At 35.5% G+C, this 19,615-nt stretch overlaps 1 protein-coding gene across 2 annotated transcripts in view; it reads left to right on the top strand.

Annotated features, from left to right (window-relative positions):
- Cul3 (cullin 3) overlaps positions 1-16,862 on the top strand; it is a 77,047-nt gene extending 60,185 nt beyond the window's left edge. For both annotated transcript variants that reach the window (XM_035441055.1, XM_027397353.2), the window contains 6 exons: positions 385-509; positions 1,763-1,859; positions 2,795-2,929; positions 9,803-9,989; positions 12,044-12,189; positions 15,166-16,862. In XM_035441055.1, coding sequence (XP_035296946.1) covers positions 385-509; positions 1,763-1,859; positions 2,795-2,929; positions 9,803-9,989; positions 12,044-12,189; positions 15,166-15,297 — 822 coding nt within the window. In that variant the 3' untranslated portion in view covers positions 15,298-16,862. The remainder of the gene's footprint in view (positions 1-384; positions 510-1,762; positions 1,860-2,794; positions 2,930-9,802; positions 9,990-12,043; positions 12,190-15,165) is intronic.
- Positions 16,863-19,615: the final 2,753 nt, after the last annotated feature.

Raw genomic sequence — 19,615 nt, 5'->3', positions numbered from 1 at the left:
AGAGTAATGCTAGTATGTATTGAAGTTGTCATCCATCATATAGATAGATTTTTATTGAAGACAGATATATAACACAGGACCTACAGCTAATGTTAGTTATCTAATGTAAAAATGTTAAAAGCAGAGGTGAAAGATAGTTTTGTCTAAAATGATTCTACTCACATGTAAGAATTACCTTGTGTTCATTATATTTAAATTTTAGGTAATAATTATAATTACTTGGAAAACATTAAACAGATCCAATTATTAAGAAGAGCTCTTTTCTTTATTAAATTCTAGACATGAAGATATCCACTTTACAACTACTTTGCTAATTGTAATAGAGACTGTATGGGTAGGTAATGAATCTAGTCTGTTGTAGTTCATCTGTTTCTATTTGTATAGGTATCTTTAGGTGGTGTTGATCTCACAGTCCGGGTTCTCACAACGGGATATTGGCCCACTCAGTCAGCCACACCAAAGTGCAACATCCCACCAGCACCAAGACATGCTTTTGAGATATTTAGAAGGTAACATCTCAATAAGACTTTCTGAATATAAATAACCAAATTTGAATTTTGTTTTCACATTAATTAATTTACTGATGGTAAATATATTCCACTTTAGACCTCATATTCAGAAGACTTTATGTTAGTAACTTTTTGGAGGGGGAGGGTTGGAGACAGAGTTTCTCTGTGGCTTTGGAGGCTGTCCTGGAACTAGCTCTTGTAGACCAGATTGGTGTCGAACTCACAGCCTGCCTCTGCCTCCCGAGTGCTGGGATTAAAGGCGTGAGCCATCAACACCCAGCTTATGTTAGTAACTTTTTTTTTTCCAAGAAACCATTTTATTCGTCAAGTCCTAATAGGACCATTAGGGTTATGGTTGTATTAGGTTTCCATTTAACATTTCAGTTTTCAGGTATTTCTGACATACAGTGTATGTTTTCAAGCCAAAGGAAATTACATTAAACAAAAAGTGAGAGATAAAACAATACAATTGCAATCTATTATTTAGAATCGACCGAAATAAAATAAGATGAAAAGGAAGATAGTATTTTTTGATAACATTATGTATTTTTTTATTGGAATTACAAACAAGATTGAATTACATGACATTCCTAGTTCCCTTCTCCCTCCCTTCTTCCCCTACCACTCCCCAACTAAAAACCACCCTACCTACCACATATCCTTTCTTCTAATCTACACCTGACCCAACCTTTTTGCTCCCTGATGACCTCTGCATCCTTCCTTTTCTTCCCGTCTCATTCTCGTAGCTCCCTCCCACCTCTTCCCATGTTCTCAATTTGCTCAGGAGATGGTGACCCTTTCCCCTTCTCCAGGGGACAACAAACTTATGTCAGTAACTGTTAGCATGTAAGAACAGATTAAATAAAACTTCAGAAGAATGTCAATGTCCTTTGTCATTGGTGCATGTTAGTAGAGTTACGTTTTGCATTGTTAGTGTCAGTCACTGGCTTAGGACAGGCTGTGGAGAAAGCCTTCTGAAGAGCTGGCTTGGTCATATTATGCAAGAGAAATGATTTAGTGTATTGGTACCTAGTTAAGTTCATTCATCTTACATCATCACCCCATAACCCTGCCCCTACTTTCCTTTATTGATTAAAAAAAAAAACAGGAACAGAACGTAATTCCTAAGGGCCTCCTTCATCTTTTACTGTCTCTTATCTATATGTTTGCTAAGGGTTGTTGTCATCTTAAAATTTGTAATTTCAAATGCATAAATTGTATGGTTTCTTCAAACTGGGTTTACTCTGCTACAGATTCTACTTAGCCAAACACAGTGGTCGACAGCTCACACTCCAGCATCACATGGGTTCTGCAGATCTCAATGCCACCTTTTATGGTCCAGTTAAAAAGGTAAATATTGATGCTTTAAGTATACAGACTAACTTAAAAATTCATGTACAGAGCCTGTGTGTGTTTTAGGTCACACCTAAACTTCCATCTCATAAGTTGGAAAGCTTAAAAATCTCTGCTTTTATTTATTATGTCTATTCTTTTATTTGCTAACTGCATTTGAAAATAGGAAGATCATGTCTTTAAAGAATAAAATAATAGAGAAATTATGGATTTTATTTAAAAGATTAAGCTGGAGACCCTGTTGCCAAATATAGCTTACAATGTAAGTTGATTTGAGGGCATACAAAGCAAACTACCCCTTTTCAAAATTCTGTCTTTTAGTTCTTTTGAAATCAAAACCAAGAGATTGGCACTTGATACTTACAAGACATGCAGATATTTATAGAATCATTTTTAAAGTGGTATGCAAATAACTTGTTTCTTCTTTTAAAGTCTAGAGATCTAGACTAAATCTATTCTACTACTTGGTTTGAATCAAACCAAAGTTATTTGCCTTAAAGTTGAAAATTAATCAATTTAGGCAGCAAAAAGTTTTAATGTAGATTGTAACCTAGACTTGCTGTGATGAGTTGTTATGACACCAAAGCATTTTTAGTGTTAAGTGCATGTATAAACATTGTTGTGTTTATATGTAATTAACACTGATGAAGAACTTTATAATGTTTTTAGTTGAAAAATATTTGGCACTATTATCTTTAAGTGTATGAGTACTTTCTTGGCTAAATTGAAGTAAGTGTTCACTGTGTAGGGAAATTGAGGACAATCCCTTAGTAAAGGGGTGTGTGTGGATGCAAGTGTGTTAAGTAGGCTTTCTATTATATAGGAATGAGTTGTATTTATTGGAGGGAAGGAGATTACGGAATTTATTTCTGAAAATATGATTACAGTTGGTAGGAGATAATGTCTTTTATTTTTTTAAAAAAATACAACAGGAAGACGGATCTGAGGTTGGTGTTGGCGGTGCACAAGTAACTGGTTCTAATACCCGGAAGCACATACTGCAAGTCTCCACTTTCCAGATGACCATATTAATGCTCTTTAATAATAGAGAGAAATACACATTTGAGGTATGGCTTATAGTAGTAATAAACCTTTTGACCAGTTTCTAACTCTTCGTTACTTGATTCTTTCTTAGTAGAGTAAACTTGAGAGATACTCCTTAAATACCACTAGGAGAAACTGCATAAAATTCAGCCATTGAACTTTGTGAACATCATTCATTACTGGGGCATGTTTTATTTTTGTTGTTTTAAATTGACATTATTTAAATATAATTTCCATATTGTATGAGTACATAGCTTGCTAAGCTTTAAAAGTAGGGTACCTATGTATTCATTTTCACAGTCATGACTACTACCTCCTATATTTCTATGTATCCATCTGTAGTCAGTTCCCTACAACCACTCTTGGTGCCAAGTAACTAATGATTAATGTTTTATTTCTGTGGGTTGTTTTGCCTTTTATAGGATTTTATATATGTGTTTGTGTTGAGGTTTTTTTAGATTTGTTTCTAATCAGTAGTTGGTTCTTCTTACTGTGTGAGGAATTATTACGTTTTCTTTATCAGTTCACTTGTTGATATGATAAGCTTTTGGGTTGGTACCAGATTTGGTGTGTTAAGAATAGAACCATGGAACTAGAAAGATGACTCAGTCAGCATTGAGCTGCCTGGATTTGATCACTGGAACCACCGCTAGGCATGGTGGCATTTACCTATAATCCCAGAACTGAGGAGATGAGCCCCAGGCTTCTAAGAGGCCATAAAGAGAGGTGAAGAGAGAAAAGGTGACTACCTCCTGAGAAACTACATCTAAGGTTGTCCTCTGACTTCTACATATACTCTCAACACACACACACACACACACACACACACACACACACACACCCTACCTACTTATGTGCTTAACTTTTTAGAAACTACCAAGACTGTGCCCTAAAGCAAGAGCTCCATTTGCTATCTTCTGTAGTCCAAGTAGTTTTTGTCAGTTTAGTTTATGTTCAGTTGTGTCATGGATTTAATCTTTAATGACTAATGATGTTGCATATCTTTTATGTGTTTGTAAGCTACCTAGGTATACACACACATACATATGTATATATGTATATGTATATACACACACACAAAATAAAAATGCTTGCCTGCCTCTGCCTCCCAAGTGCTGAGTTTAAAGGCATGTGCTACCGTGCCTGGCTCATTATCATTTATTATTTTAATATTCTAAAAAATGATTTCCTACCATGAGATTTATAGAGATTTACTTCTAGTACTTTTAAGTAGTTTATAATTTTAGTTTTTATATTTAGATACGGTAATTTTCAAGTTATGGTATGAAGTAAGGATTAAAATTGATTTTTCTGGAGCTGAAGAGGTATCTCAGCTGTTTAAAAGCATTAGGTGCTCTTCAGAAGGACCTTTTCAATTCCTAGCACCTACATGGAAGGCAGCTCACAACAGTTTGCAGGTCCAGTTCCAGGGGGTCTTACACCCTTTTGGTCTCTGCCAGCACTGTACATGTATTTGTGCAGAGATGTGTATGCAAACACATAAAATGTTAAAATAATTTTGAATAATTGTTTCTCTTCATATATTTTATTCTAGCATCATTTATTAAAAGTGGTCTTTTTTTTTTCCTGTTTGGTACTATTATTATTATTATGTGCATTCTTTTTCACCTGTCTCATTAATTTATGATTTTGTTGCATTAACTTCTTAAAATTAAACACTTTTATTTATTTTGTGTGCACATGGGAGTGTGTGGTATGTGTATATATACATGCTAGGATCTTCACTCTCCTTCTACCATGCAGGCTCTGAGGATCAGGGTTAGAATTCCAGTCATCGGGCTTGGTGGCAAGCACCTTTACTGCTAAGCCATATCAAAGCCCAGTTATATTACATTTAACTAGTTTTCTATACCTGTAAAGAGCTACTTGGTATTGAAATGGGTATCATCTTAATTTTTGAAGTAAGGTATTAAGTATTTTGAAAGGCTTAAAAATTGCCTTCATATTTATTGACGGCCAATTTTTAACTACAGAAGAAGAAAGGAGTATGAGTTTAAAATTAAGAGCAAGAAGATTAAATTATACTTCTGTTTTGATACTGTCATGCTTCTATTTTCTGGAAAACATTAAGAGAGTACCATTTTTATGTGATATATTAAAAGAAAGCTTATGATGTGTTTTTCTTTATATTTAACAAATAGATTCTACCTAATAATAATACTAATTTTCATGCACAAATTATGTGGAATTGAGTCCCAATAATATTGATGAAGCAAACCTGGAGTATACCTTAGTCAAACAGTATACATAAAGCTTTTCTACAGAGAAGGAATTAGTTGTCATTAGGTATTCTGGATTTACAGGTGTGGGTTACAACATCAAGTTTTATGTGGTGCTGGGGATCAAACCTAGGACATCCTGCATGCTGGGCAAGTATTCTGCCAACTGAACTATAGCCCCAGTTCCAATAGGTGTTTGTTTCAGTTTTTGATTGTTTTGAGGGACTGGGTTGAGACAGAGTTGCTCTCTATATAGTCTGGCTATCCTAAAATTTTAGAATTCAGTTCTCTCTCTGCCTCCTGAATGCTGGCACTAAAGATGTGCCCCACTGCCACCTAGCTCCAATAGATTTTGGTTTTTTGAGACAGAGTTTCTCTGTGGCTTTGGAACTAGCTTCTTGTAGTCCAGGCTGGTGTCGAACTCAGAGAGATCTGCCTGCCTCTGCCTCCCAAGTGCTGGGATTAAAGGTACATGCCACCACCGCCTGGCTAGATATTGTTTAATTGAGGTTTTTCATGAATATTTTATGAAGAGTATGTCATTCCTGATAAATACTAAAGTTGATTTTGAGAGCTTTAATTTATTAAAGGACTCAGAAGTGTGATGGGATAATAACAGTACAAATTCATCTTCCAAAGCTACTATAGAATTGTTGTATTAACTGCAGTGATCAAAGGCACCTTCCCTTTCCCAACCAGCTTGGGATCCATTGATGTTAATGAGCAAGTTTGAGGTGGTAGTTAAGTGGAATATCACTCTAACATTGCCAGTTTTAGCTAATTCATATACATAGAGTTTTCTGTGTAGAATTTCATGCAGTGTAATGGACCTCAAGACCTTAAATCTAAGGTGTTGTGAGAAGATACCTGGTACTTCACTTGTGTTTTACACTGTTATATCTTGCTTAAATTTCATTAACCATCATCTCTTTCATAGAAATTAAAGAAAATATAAGTACTTAATACTATTAAAGGAAGCTGACTTTATAAATAAGAGTTTTGAGTTCAGGAAAGTGGTTGTATTAGCCACATACAAAATTCCAAATCCCATGTGACTTAAAGCACTTACTTAACAATCTGTTATGTCTTAGTTTCTCTGAGTTGAGTGTTTTAACTGGAGCTCAGTTGGGTAGCTGTGGCTTGAGGACCTTTTGGTCCTTGGCAAGGTTGCATTTAAATGGCAGGTCTTAGAAAATCCACTGGTTTCACTGAGTTTAAGGAATACACTTCCAAGGTGTTTTGCATGGTGGGCAGATTTGTTTTGGCTATTGGTAAAAGTCTGTAGTTTGTAGTTTCTTTCCATGTAGGTCTTTCTACTTGATCTGTTAGTTGTCTTTACATAGTAGTGCCTCAGTTGTTCTAGAGTGAGTGAGCACTCCTAGAGCCCCAAGAAGAAACTTCATTGTCTTTATTGATAGAGCCTCGGAACTCACATATTGTCCCTCCCTTACTTGTTTGATCACCCAAGTCTGTCTCGGCTGGTGAGATGTCACAGAGTACAAAAGTGTTCCCAGGTAAATATGTTTGCCACCCAGCCAGCTGACCTGAATTTGATCCCAGGACCCACATGGCATAAGTTAAGAACTAACTTAATTTCCACAAGTCAGTTGACACACATGTACACACAGACCCAACAAATACATAAATGTAATTTAGATGTTTAAAAACACTACTAGGATTGTTATGAGCTGTCTTGAAAACTGACTTGCAGGAAAGATAATTTTGTGATGTCACATTAATCCATAGTAACAAAATTGTTGAGGTTTTTTTCTTTTCATGTGTTTTTTTTAATTAAAAAATCAGTGTAATCTAAATTAGTTACTAGTAGCATAGAATTAAGTAGCTTATATCCTTACTTTTAATTACTATATTTAGTTTTGAAAGCAATATGGTTAATCATTCTTATATTAAGACTCTATATTACGCTTCCTTAAAATTTTCCTGAGTCTCAAGTATAAGAGCTAATTTGAGCCCTAATGTCAGACGTAATTGAAGTGGAAAGCCATGAAACATTCCATCTAGTGCTGGATATGGCAGAGGCAGGCAGATTTCAAGTTCAAGGAGAGCCAAGGCTACACAGAGAAACTCTGGGGAACGGGGAGGGCCCATAGTCCATCTGGAATTGACAGCAGTCATTATGGTGGTATGTGTAATGCCACAATAGAGAGAAATATTTAAGTATACTCAGAGAGAAATAAATGTGCATTCTTAGTAATTCCCTACATATTTATTGATTAATAAAATAAATAATTAAAAGGGATATAAAAGATTACATGATATAACAGAAGGTACAATTGAAACTTGCATAAAGAATTTACTCAGCAGAACCGACAGAATTCTTGAAATAAATATGTACCTGACACAACTGCTACCAAAACTGAAAAAAAGAAAAAGATGTTAACTATTTTTACAGATGTATATTGAGAGAATGATATACTGTGTCTAGGTAATAGTTTCCTTGGAATACAAGAAGGATCTACATGAAATAATGTGTTAAAAGACAGTTAAATTGTAATCATAGGATGTTAAACGGATTTTTAGTTGCCATACACCATCTTAAGGCAAAAAGCAATTTATGATCTCTAGAGATACACTGAAAGTATTTTACTTAAAGTCAGTCTTCATATTCACTTCATAAATGTGGGTCTCTTGGCCACATAAGTAGAATGAAAGTTTTCTTAGTTGTCATAAGGTTATATTTAAGGAGAGTTCTAAATGTAAACAACAGAACAGCACTAGACACCTTCCTGCTCCATTGGGAACTGGTACAATGCCTACCTTTGCTGCCACAGTTGCTCTTCTTGTTAATAAAAGAAAAGAAGAGAAAGTGATAAATACCATGAAAGAATTAACAAACATATTTACATTTTTGGACATTTCGTGATTGTGAGCTTGATACTTTGTGACAATCACTTGAAAGTGTTCCCAGAGTTGTTGTGTGGAAAAATCACACTTTCTATAAGCAAGCTTTTCATAGTTTGTGACATGAAGAAACGAATTATCAAGAATCATAGCCTTAATTGTAATCATTGTAGCAAGAAATAGATACCAGGACTTATATTAATTTTGCTTTTAAAGTGAAAAATTATGGAAGGTACCAGAACGGGAGAACTCTGTATTAACATAGTCAGTTTTTTAAAGTTGCCTATAAGTTCAAAGAACTAAAACCCAACTATGAGCTTGATAAGCTGATCCCAGAGTTTATCTGGATAAGAAAGTGCCCAAGATAGAACAAAACTTGTTTTTCTTCCTTTCTTGATTGTTAGAGACAGTTGCTTGTGTGACCCTGGCTGTCCTAGAACTCACTCTATAGAGCAGACTAACTTCAAACTTAGAGCTCCTCCTACCTCTGGCTCCCAAGTGCTGGGATTAAAGGCATATACCACTACCCAGCCTATAAACAAAACTTTTTATTGGCAGGAAATGGGTCTTGAATTGGTGGTGGGGAGTTTTAATAACAACATAAAATTATTTTCTGTTTTAAATGTATTCCTTTAAGGTGAGTTATCATGTAGCCCAGGCTAGTGCCTAAATCATGATCCTCCTGCTTTTGTCTCCCAAGTGCTGGTATTATAAAAAGTCATAGATGAAGAACTTGTTTGAACTAATAATACCCAGAAGCAAATTGGTTTATAGCTTTCGATTCTTGGGATATGGTAAATTTATCATTTTAAGTCAGTCTGAATATTTTTGGTGGTGTTAAAGGACATTAGGTGGACTTTAGTACCATTCTAGCACATGATATACAAAAATAGATTCTAGGTTAATGCATAAATTGGAAGTTGATAATGTAATTATAAATAAAGATGGCACCTAAGGAAGTATTGTTCTTACATTATAAATAGCTTGAATGTTACAACTAACCATCTGTAATCTAATAATAAAACCTACTTAGCTTTCTATTAATTCATAGTATTTGTAATGTCTACAGTAGTAATAAACATAATGATTTGAAGCAGAGATGGATAAAATAGCATTTCACAGAATCTTGACTTTTACCTAATTCATGTTTCCATAGTAATAAGTCATGTGAGTCTACAGATCTCTTAGTTATCTTATTGGCTTGAGAACAGTAAGCTAAAAATTACAACTCTTTCACCTGGTGTTTTTATTTGTCTCAGGATAACATTGTATTCATGTTATAATATATACAAAAATTATCACCTAGACCCCAGAAAAGGTCTTACTGATTTTTATGTTTAATGTTAATTTCTAGTAGTCAAATCTTATTTGATCCCAAAGGCAGTAAATATAGTCAGATCCAGGTTCTGATGTTTGTTTTCATAATGAAAGCTTGAACAAAGTGGTCTTGAAAGTAAACTTGTAAGGAACATAGTAAATGTTCCTGAAACTGACTATTGTAGCAATATAACCTGAAGGCTGTCAAGTTCCTGGTGGTGCCTGCAGATGGCATTTTAGAGAACATATTGTGCTTCCTGAAGCAGAAATGCCCTTGCCTTTAACAGTTTATAGTTTGTTCAAATAATGAGATTTTAGTAGCAAGTCATAATATTCAGGAGATTTTTTATTGTAAATTAATTCTTTAATAGAATTACCTTTCTCTAGCCACTGCTTGGTTTATTTATTGCTGATTAACTAATGTACTTTTAATCTTTGGGGGGAAATCTAATTATGTCAAATCTAATGAAATTTCAGGAAATTCAACAAGAGACAGATATCCCTGAAAGAGAACTTGTTAGAGCCCTCCAGTCCCTCGCCTGTGGTAAACCAACACAGCGGGTCCTCACAAAAGAACCCAAGTCAAAGGAGATAGAAAGTGGCCACATATTTACAGTTAACGATCAGTTCACATCCAAACTACACAGAGTCAAGATTCAAACAGGTACCTGAAATTAAAGTGTTCCTCTTAAAAATTATGTATAGTTTATATAAAAAAAATTCCTCATCTGCTGGATTTCTTCCTTTTAAGAAGTAATAGTTCCGTTGTTAACAAAATTAATGCCTACAGTGTGCTTGTGCTTGGTTCTGAGAAGGGAAGCAAGGTGTGTGGATACCTGGGCATAACAAAATGTAGCTGAACCCACATGCAAACAAGACACGGTCCTACAGACTTCTTAGCACTGACAGGGTAATAGTTCTAACTAGTTGTCAGAAGGCTTTCAAAGCTGTTTTACAGATTTTTCACAATTGGTTGTTACCTACAGAAGAATTGCTCTTTAGATATTTTCTAAGTTTTGAAACTATAAAGCTAGTATTACCTTTAATTTAAAAGCATAAATGATAAAGTTGTGAACAATTTCTAGTATGTTGATACTGAAAATATTGTTCAGTATATATAATCTTTGTAAGGTTTTTATTTTCTGTTTATAAGTGGCAAAAAGCCAATCCCTTCTTTCCAATGTTCAGAATTAAAGCTACCTGGTTTCAAGGTTAATATTAGTACAGACAGACCTACCTCAGCACACACATCTTGAAGTAAGATGTTTTCCTCCATCATTCCAAATATGTTAGCACTCTTGGGAAAAATAATTTCATATTGTATCTATTGTATTTTCTCAATTGTGAAGGTTCCTTTTTTGTGTCTTACCTTTAAGATTTAGTATACATAAATTTTAAAATGGAGGAAAAAAAGATCTGGGATTCTTTCAGGATTTCCACATTACAACTTACTATATTCTTTTATTTTTCTTAATCTAAACCCATATCTTCCCCTTTTTTCTTTTTCATTGACCTAATGGGGGGGTTAATTCTTTATATAGATTATTTTTATTTGCTTTTACCCTTTTTTGATACTGAATGCAGTTTTTTTCTTTGTGCATGTGTCTCCCTGAGTGTGTGTTAGTGAAAAATAGGGATATAATCCACATGCTTTCTTACATAGCCATGTCCCCAGCAGAAAGCAGTATTCTTATCAAGGAACTTTTCCTACAAGTAGCTAAATATTTATGTACCAGAATAATACTATAAATTACAGATCTGCTATATCGTGTCTGTGCATAAGTCAGCCATTTGTTTCTTTGAGTTTTCTAATTTGATTCCAGAAGTTTCATGCTTATCTCCTTTTAAGGGCCAAATAATACCCAAAAAAATGGTTTGGGCTTTTTTGCTCCATCAGTTACAGCAGAGTTGTACATTAGTTCTTTATATTGCCCCTTGCTGGTTACTTTGAACACTATAGGAAGGACAGAGTAAGATTCTCCTAAAGATTGGGGCATATGGTTAAAGAATTTTGTTAAGTAAATAGAATCCAAGGGTTTGGCTAGACCTACACAGAAGTATTTCATTGCTATAGAATTCCTTTTACTGTTACCTTAGTACTGCTTTTTAATTGCTTAACTAATAGGATCTTGACACTACCTGCTCTTCCCTTTCCTACAGTGTCTCATGAGTTAGAGACAGCAAGTACTTGACCATGAAAAATTTTTATTGAAATAAACTTGAAGCCATGGCAGAAAAGTAAGAGTTGAGGTCTGAAAGTCATGGACAATTTGCAAATTGTAGACTGCTAATTTTACCACTGGAGATGTTTACTACCATTTTCTTCCAGAAGAATAATTATTCTAATCTATGAATATTTGACTTTCAGTCAGGTATGTGTGGAGTATGGTTTTAATATCAGAATTATGAGGCCAAAGCAGGTGAATCTCTGTGAGTTTGAGTGCTTCCTGGTCTAAATAGTGAGTTCTAGCCCAGCCAGGGCTGCATAGTGAGACCCTTTAAAAAATTTTTTTTTTGCTTTATTTTCTTTTTTAAAACTAACTTATAATTGTACAAAAGAATAATTTATAATTGAGGTATGAATGTTTGCTTATTGTGTGTTAATTTGTATGTATTCTAGTTGAGATGGATTTTTCTCTGAATAATATAAATTACATTACATTTTATAAACCAAAATTTTAATTGTATTTCTTACAAATGCCTTTGTTTCTATTTTAGTTGCAGCCAAACAAGGTGAATCTGACCCAGAAAGGAAAGAAACAAGACAGAAAGTAGATGATGACAGAAAACATGAGATAGAAGCTGCTATAGTGCGAATAATGAAGTCTAGGAAGAAGATGCAGCACAATGTTTTAGTAGCAGAGGTAAGGATGCTTGAAGCCTGGTCCACATAATTATCCCACAGCACTGCTCACTAAGAGCAAGATACTGTACATAATTGAAAAAACTGTGCATCAATATACTTTTTTAAACAAATCACCTATGTTTCTGAACATTAATAATGATTACCAGTGTTTGAGGGCCTCCTTAAAAATTAGGAAACTGAGACCCATGAGGGGCCATTAACATAGTAGGATAACAGAAGCCTTGTTTAAGAATTGAGAAGTAGTTCTGACAGTGTATTAACTGAGAAATGAGAAGGAAGAGTTTGGCTTCCTGGGTCTCTGGCATGAATGAATAAACAGAGGTCAGGCCCCACATCTTAATATAGGTTTGCACAGTTGTCTTTATTGTACACTGGCGTATGTAGTCTCAAGAGTCCATCAGAACATTGAAGGCCAAATTTTAAATTGGGAATTCACGTTACATAAGAAGATAGTCAAAACTGGGTTCATACTAAATTGCTCAGGTGTAACACTGTAAGAAAGAGCCCTATAGTACCACATTCAGGAACAATGAGAATACCCAATAACGATGAGAAGAAGCTTTTATGTACTGGGTTTTTTTTTTTTTTTTTTTTTTTTTTTTTTTGTCGTGTGTTGTTCCCCCCTCCCTTCCTGCCAAGACAGGGTTTCTCTGTGTAACAATCCTGGCTGTCCTGGAACTCTTTCTATAGATCAGGCTGTCCTGAAAGTCACAGAGATCTGCCTGTCTCAGCCTTCTGAGTGCTGGGATTAAAGGCGTGCACCACCATGGCTGGTGAGCACTGGCTTTAAAGGGACTTTTTCTGAACCAGTCTTAGAAATAGAGGTTCTCAGGCACCAGGACCTACTGACTCTCTCCGGTTAACAGTCTGGCCTTTAACAAGCATTGCATAGGTGGTTGTGAAGCCCATTCAAATTGTATGTCCTTCCAAAGAGAAAGAAAAAACAAACCAAGTACAGTTATACACAGCAGAGGAATGACCAGGAGTGGGTGGTCAGTAATTGTGAAAACCATAAAGCTGAGGTGAATGTATTGGCAAATGTGGCCAGTTAACTTTACCATAGTTTTTTACTGGCCTAATAAGAATAGATAGTTGATGCAGCACCTGGGAAATAAGTGGGGGTAGAAACCACCAAGAGTTTGTACTTAGAGGCAGTGGGTCCTGGTAACAGGCAGAAAGAAGAGCCCTAGAAGACTGAGTGGTGGGATTAGGAGTTCTGGAACTTGGTTTCTTCTAAATGGGAGATTGTTGAAGATGCTTATATTGTGGGAAGGAGATGCTAGGTGGTTAAGACAAGGAAATAGTGACATCTAGGAAAGGAAGAGTGAATGTTGGTGGTTAGTAGTAGAAATAATGGAACACTAACCAAATGTGCCTTTTCTTGAACACACTAGGGCACATGGTCTGTGCTGACAAAGAAGTGATACAAATGAGATAAATACAATGTAGGGTAGGAAGATGAGGAATACCAAAGCGAAATGAGATAGCTTTTTGTCCTGGTGTAAAACTCTGCTAGTGGTTTTGCATGTTGGTCGGAAAACACAAGGAGCTCATCAGAATTAGAGATTGTGTCTACAGCAGAGTGATGATTTCAATTATAAATTTGTGTTAGATTTCCCAGACTTACCAAACCTTTATAGAAAGCCAGTTTTAGCCCTGGGATAACATAAGCAGCACATACAACTGTGACTAGATAATTGATTTTATAAAAGCAAGTATTAGGTGTATTTGGCTTATGAGTGCAGCTGGTGACTCCCAGTTTAAACATACTGATAGCCATTTCATCAAATAATGCTTATAAAATAGGACCAAAGAATCCAGAGTTGAAAATGCTTTTGAGAGTTGAAGTAATCTTGAATGCCGTCTAAGCCTATAAGGAAGGAAACAATGTGCAAAGTAGCTTTCACAGTCTGGGAAATAGAGTTAAGCACTGGTAGTTTCAAATGGATGGTAGCAAGGTTTTTGTTTTTGTTACTTGTTTTTTAATTAGTAGATTTATTAAGTGCACTGTGAGAATGCATAATGACTAAAATTGGAAATGGAGAACTACCTGCCAAGAGCAAGACTAATGGTAATTGTGGAAGGATGATAGATTGTCGTTATAGGGTAGAATGCCGAAGATAACCTTGATCAACAAGAGTAAAAGAAAACCTGGTTATGGGTGGATGGATAAGTGGGGTGGATTATTGAAATGTTCATGAGCTTTGAGGACAAAGAGGTTTAGATTCTCTCTCGTTCTGGTACTAATTGTTAATACCAACTTATTTTCCTTTATAAAATGAAACAGCCTACATTGCAGTTAAAAGCATTAGACAAGTAAACACAAACACACACGCACTGATTGATAGCAGTAGGTTGTGGCTGCTACAGTTACTGGAAGCACCATACTTAGGATCTGACTGCAGCTGGAGCAAAGAATGACAGCAGTTGCTCATAGTATTGGATGCCATTGCTGTGAGTCATTTTATCTGTTAAATCCTCTCTGAGATCTGAGAGCTGGACAATTAGGAATCAGGAATTTGAACCTAGGCAGTCTGGGTCTAGCTTGTGCTTATAAATACAACATGCTATGCTGCCCAGGTTTTGTGAGCTGGAAAATAATCCAGAAGTTAGTAGTATCATCAAAATGATTAAACTATATGCTGGTATGTAGTTAGACTAGTGAAATCCAACTGATCCTCTTATCCTCTTCACATTTTGATACATGAAAATGTGTTCTTAAATGTTTTTCCTGTACTCTTTTTGTTTTAGTTAATTTACTTACTATGTTGAGGCAGAGTACTCTTTCTGCGTCAGGTTCCCAAGTGCTGAGGTTATAGACATTAGCCACCATACTTGGTGCATCTATTGTACAGTCACTAAATTTTGGTCTTCTTGGCTTTAAGATGGCAGTCTACTCTAGTAAAAGAGGGAGTTTTGTGTGTTTATGTGGAAATGTTTTAGTTAAAATTAGACTTGTACCTTCTCTTTTTAGGTAACTCAACAATTGAAGGCTCGATTCTTACCAAGTCCAGTTGTTATTAAGAAACGTATTGAAGGACTTATTGAGAGAGAATATTTGGCACGAACACCTGAGGATCGCAAAGTATACACATACGTAGCATAAAATGCATTCAGAAATTTGATTTATTCTTGGACTGTACTCTTCGCATGGACTGGGAAGTTCTTTTAAATCATTACTATTAAGACGACCATCTCTTCTGTTAAATTGCAGTACATGTTATAGACCACTCAGATCAAGCCTCTCCTCCCTCTTGAGAGTTTTCAACATCAGTTGATTGAGCTTCAGGCTTTCCAACGTTATCCCTGTAGAGATCATCTTTACAGTTCCTCGGGGAAAATGTGAATGTGCCGCGTTTTGTTTTCAATATTGTATGAAAACAGGAAAAAAAAATAAAAACAAATTTAGAAAACACAGCTCATTAAAATAAAATTGTTGGATTTCATTTCCCCAGGTCTTCAGTGTTGATGTAAATGTGTTTCTGTAGTGTTGCTTATTAGCACTTTGCGTATTGTGTAAGTTGGGTAGCAAAAATGGCAAAAGAAATGCAAAATTTGCAGTTATCTTGCTCTGCTTGTGACATTTCCTTAGCTGGTATTGTTTAAAGGTTTGATAAATATACAAAGACCCAGGCATACAATTGGCGCATGCTTTATTCTACCACTTGCACTTAATGGTCTTACAGCCTTATGACCAAGAACCTTTGTTTGGACATGAGTACATACCCTGGGTTGTTTTCCCTATTGTAATTTGAGGTTTTCCAAATTCAGTTCTAAGATGACTAGGTTTTGCTCTGAGTTATTTCTAGAGAAAGAAAATATTTTAGTATGTATAAATTGTACAATAATTTTTTGCTGTTGTACTTACTGCTAATAGTGGATTGTATAGGGTGGTGTTTTTCATTTATTGTAGACAAAAATAAATGAATTTAGTATTCACATACACACTAGCTCAAGTATGTCAGAGCACAAAGGTGGCAGCTGGTTATATTTAATTCAGTCCCTTTGAAAAGCACATACATTCTACTCTTTGTTTATATGTATCTTAGCCCCCATCCCCACACACACACACAGTTTAAATATATATTTTGGTGAAGCTATGGTACACCATTGTCTGTTTCAAAATGCAATCTAAAGATGCAATAAATAGATTACCTTGATAGTTTGAAGGAAGTCTTCAGTTCTTGCAGCTGTGTTTTGGAAAGTGATTAAGCAATATTTTTCAAATGTGATGATTCTTGGTATTTAGCTCTCTGTTGTTCTCTGAGGAGTCATTTTCATGTTTCCTGAGCTGTGCTTTGTGCTGGAGAATTGTGTCCGTTACTCTGTGCTTCCAACCATCACTGAAGTTGGTTTCTACCCAATTGATCTGCCAAGGATTATAGTTTGCTTTAACTTCAGAGTATTTTTATCTTTCATTTTATTTAATTTTGTTCCTTTTTTTCTCTTACAAGATAATGTTTTAGATGTATAATTGGGGGAAACCACTATAGATTTCTGTCAGAAAAATTAAATGTTACTGAGTTCAAGTAACCAACTCTCCATTGAATATCAATACTGTTGATACACTTACCAGAATGTATATCTCAGAAGATGGTTTCTGTTTAAATTTATCGTGAAGTTACGATAACTGAATTCTGATATGGATTAAAAACTCCACATAAATATTTTCCCCATGCGTCTTGGATTATAATTTTCCTTTTAGGCCTGCAAATATGCTTTTATTGGATTTAAATTGTCTTATCTGTACTGTACAATTTTAAGCCTTATGATCTTGGTTTCTACTTTATTCCACCTTTGCATGAGACAGTGAAGGTGTGACCAATACGGACAGTGTTCTCAGTACACTTTGCTGTATTTGCACAGGTACCACAGAACTGAAGAGTTGCTTTCTGTTATAGTTGAAATTTTCAATAAGGAAGCTGCTGTTTAACACCTGGGAAGTAAGGACAGTTCAGGTTGTCAGCAATCAGGAAAGCTATCAAAGCTTCAGTTATGAAGTCTCATATGTCAGACATTAAAAACAATGAAGTACTAGTTCAAACCATTAACATTCCATTTATGTTGTCTTCAGTATGGCTGCACAGATCAGGTCTAGAGTATATGTAGGGCATAAGGATTTGATACTTGAGCTTTTAGATGCTTGCTTCTGGGTTAAAGTAGATTTGCTGAGGAATGCTAGCTCTGCTACCTTACAAAATTCATGAGATGCATTTTGGTGTTTTTCCTCAGAAATAGGTCGTTGACATTTTTATCTGCTTTTAATGTTTTGAAAAGATAATGTGACTAAAATTTTTGTGACTTGAATTTTAGGGAAGATGGATAATTTTTCCAGCTACAAAAACAATGTCACCTCTGTTCATTACTTGTTAACGTTGTAATTATTTGCTGTCAGTTTTCATGGGGGCAGCATTTATTTTTAAATTGTTATTTTAAAGTTGAAAATTTATTACAATTAGGAAACAGCCTCACAAAATAAAAAAAAACAATGATTGTGATTACAAGGATTCTTTATGTCAGTGCATTTAACCAGGGAATTGAAGGGATGCATGTTTGGGGCATTGTAAGTACAGGGCAGGATGGCACCATTTCGAGACCTGGGAAATACTTTGTAGTGAGAATCTGGAGAACAGTGAAGTACTGTTGACTTTTGTTTTCTCAGTGTGCTGGGCAGACAGAAAGGGTTAGGTAAGAACCAGTGCCTCTCATAAGTTAGTACCCTGACTGACCTTAGGCTTCTGAATAATTCCTCTGTGTGGTTAGTAATGTTTCATGTTGAAATCTATACATTACTTTTGGGGGGTTTAATTTTGGATATTCACTTTAAACAAATAATACAAGATTTTGCCCTTTTCTGTCTGCTGTCCTTTGAGAGTGGCCTAATTATTCATGTTCAGTTTTTACACAACATAAGGTTCTCCCAGTCTTAGAGGGAAAGCCTCTCTGAGTATCATTTGTAACATACATACACGATACTTCATTTAGTAAGTACTTCATGGTCTATTGATAAGAATGGAAGATGTAAAAAAAGGGGGGGCGAGGTTATAAGTGAAATTTTTATTTCTAGTCCCAAGAACAGAAGTAGTCAAGTCACAGGTGACACTTGTGTGAGCAGTTTGTTCATTTTGTTGTCATATCATTTGACATAACCATTGTACCAGTGTTGTTGAGGATAACTGCTAAAAAATGCCCAAGCCAAGAGTTGGACCTTGGTTTAATTCTAAGCTAGGACTCTAGAGCTTGTCTATGTCCCATACAAGTGGATATGGTTTTCCGTTTAAATCTGTCACTCTGTACTTCATTTGCATGAAGCAGTGGTTGTAATGTGGAAATTGATCTTAGTATGGAGTTGTGCATGTTTTTGTTGGCCCATATTTGCTGATAACATCAGGCAAGAAGCAAGGATAACGATGGCTTTCATTTGGAATATGTCCACTTAAAGGAAAATATACTCTCTAAAATGCCTAGTATGTGGGTTGTTCAAGGTAAGTTATTAAATTCTGCACTTAAAATCCTTTCCTTATAGTATGGTTTTGTGTAACATGATTAATAAAAGACCCAGAGACAGATATTGGGGTCAAACTGAAGGTCAGAGAAGCAAAGAAGTTAGCCACTAGCTCTTATATCTATCTACCGTAGGCTGAAAGGTCTGTGCTATCCTCAACATGGCTAGAGAATAATTGGCTATGACTGACTTTGCTTCTTCCCTATATACCTCTCTTCACCCAGCAATATCACTACTACTGTCTCCACCTCCTTAGTGCTGGCATTAAAGGTGTAATCCCAAGTACTGAGATCACTTTTGAGCTGTTTCTCTTTTAGACTGGATCAATTTTGTGTAGCCTCAGTGTGGCCTTGAACTAACAGATTAGTCTGCCTCTGTCTCTGAGTCCTGGATTAAAGGTATGTACCACTAACACCTGACTTCTATGACTAGCTAGTATGGATGCTGGGATTAAAGGTGTGTATCATCACTGTCTGGCTTTATGGCTGTGGCTAGCTTTGCATTTTGATCTCCAGTGGCTTTATTAAATCATAAATAATGTATCACCAGTTTTCTATACCAAATCAGTTGTCCAAAAGGTATAGTACAGACACAGAATGACAGTGAATGTAATGATGGGTCACAGAGCTAACTCTTGGGAGAACTTGAACAAAATGTCTCATCCTCTTACAAATGGCACATTTGTAAACTTGATATAAGTAATTTCATCCCTGGTGCTTGGGTCTAACTTGATCCTGAGTGTGCCATACTGAAATGCCTTGAAGTGTTAGACTTGAAGTACACGAGAAGCTACAAGTAGAAGCTAGTTATGAAGTTTATAGCTCATATAGCATAAAACTTCAACATGCACAGTTCTTGCAGTGTCAAAAGTTGAAACCCTGAGCCTCCAAATTATTTTTCTGTTTTGATTTCACAATGA

This window comes from Cricetulus griseus, chromosome 2 (assembly GCF_003668045.3).
Source record: "Cricetulus griseus strain 17A/GY chromosome 2, alternate assembly CriGri-PICRH-1.0, whole genome shotgun sequence".
Lineage (NCBI taxonomy): Eukaryota > Metazoa > Chordata > Mammalia > Rodentia > Cricetidae > Cricetulus > Cricetulus griseus.
Note: the sequence above shows the minus strand (reverse complement) of the source record. Positions and strands in the feature narration are given on the sequence as shown.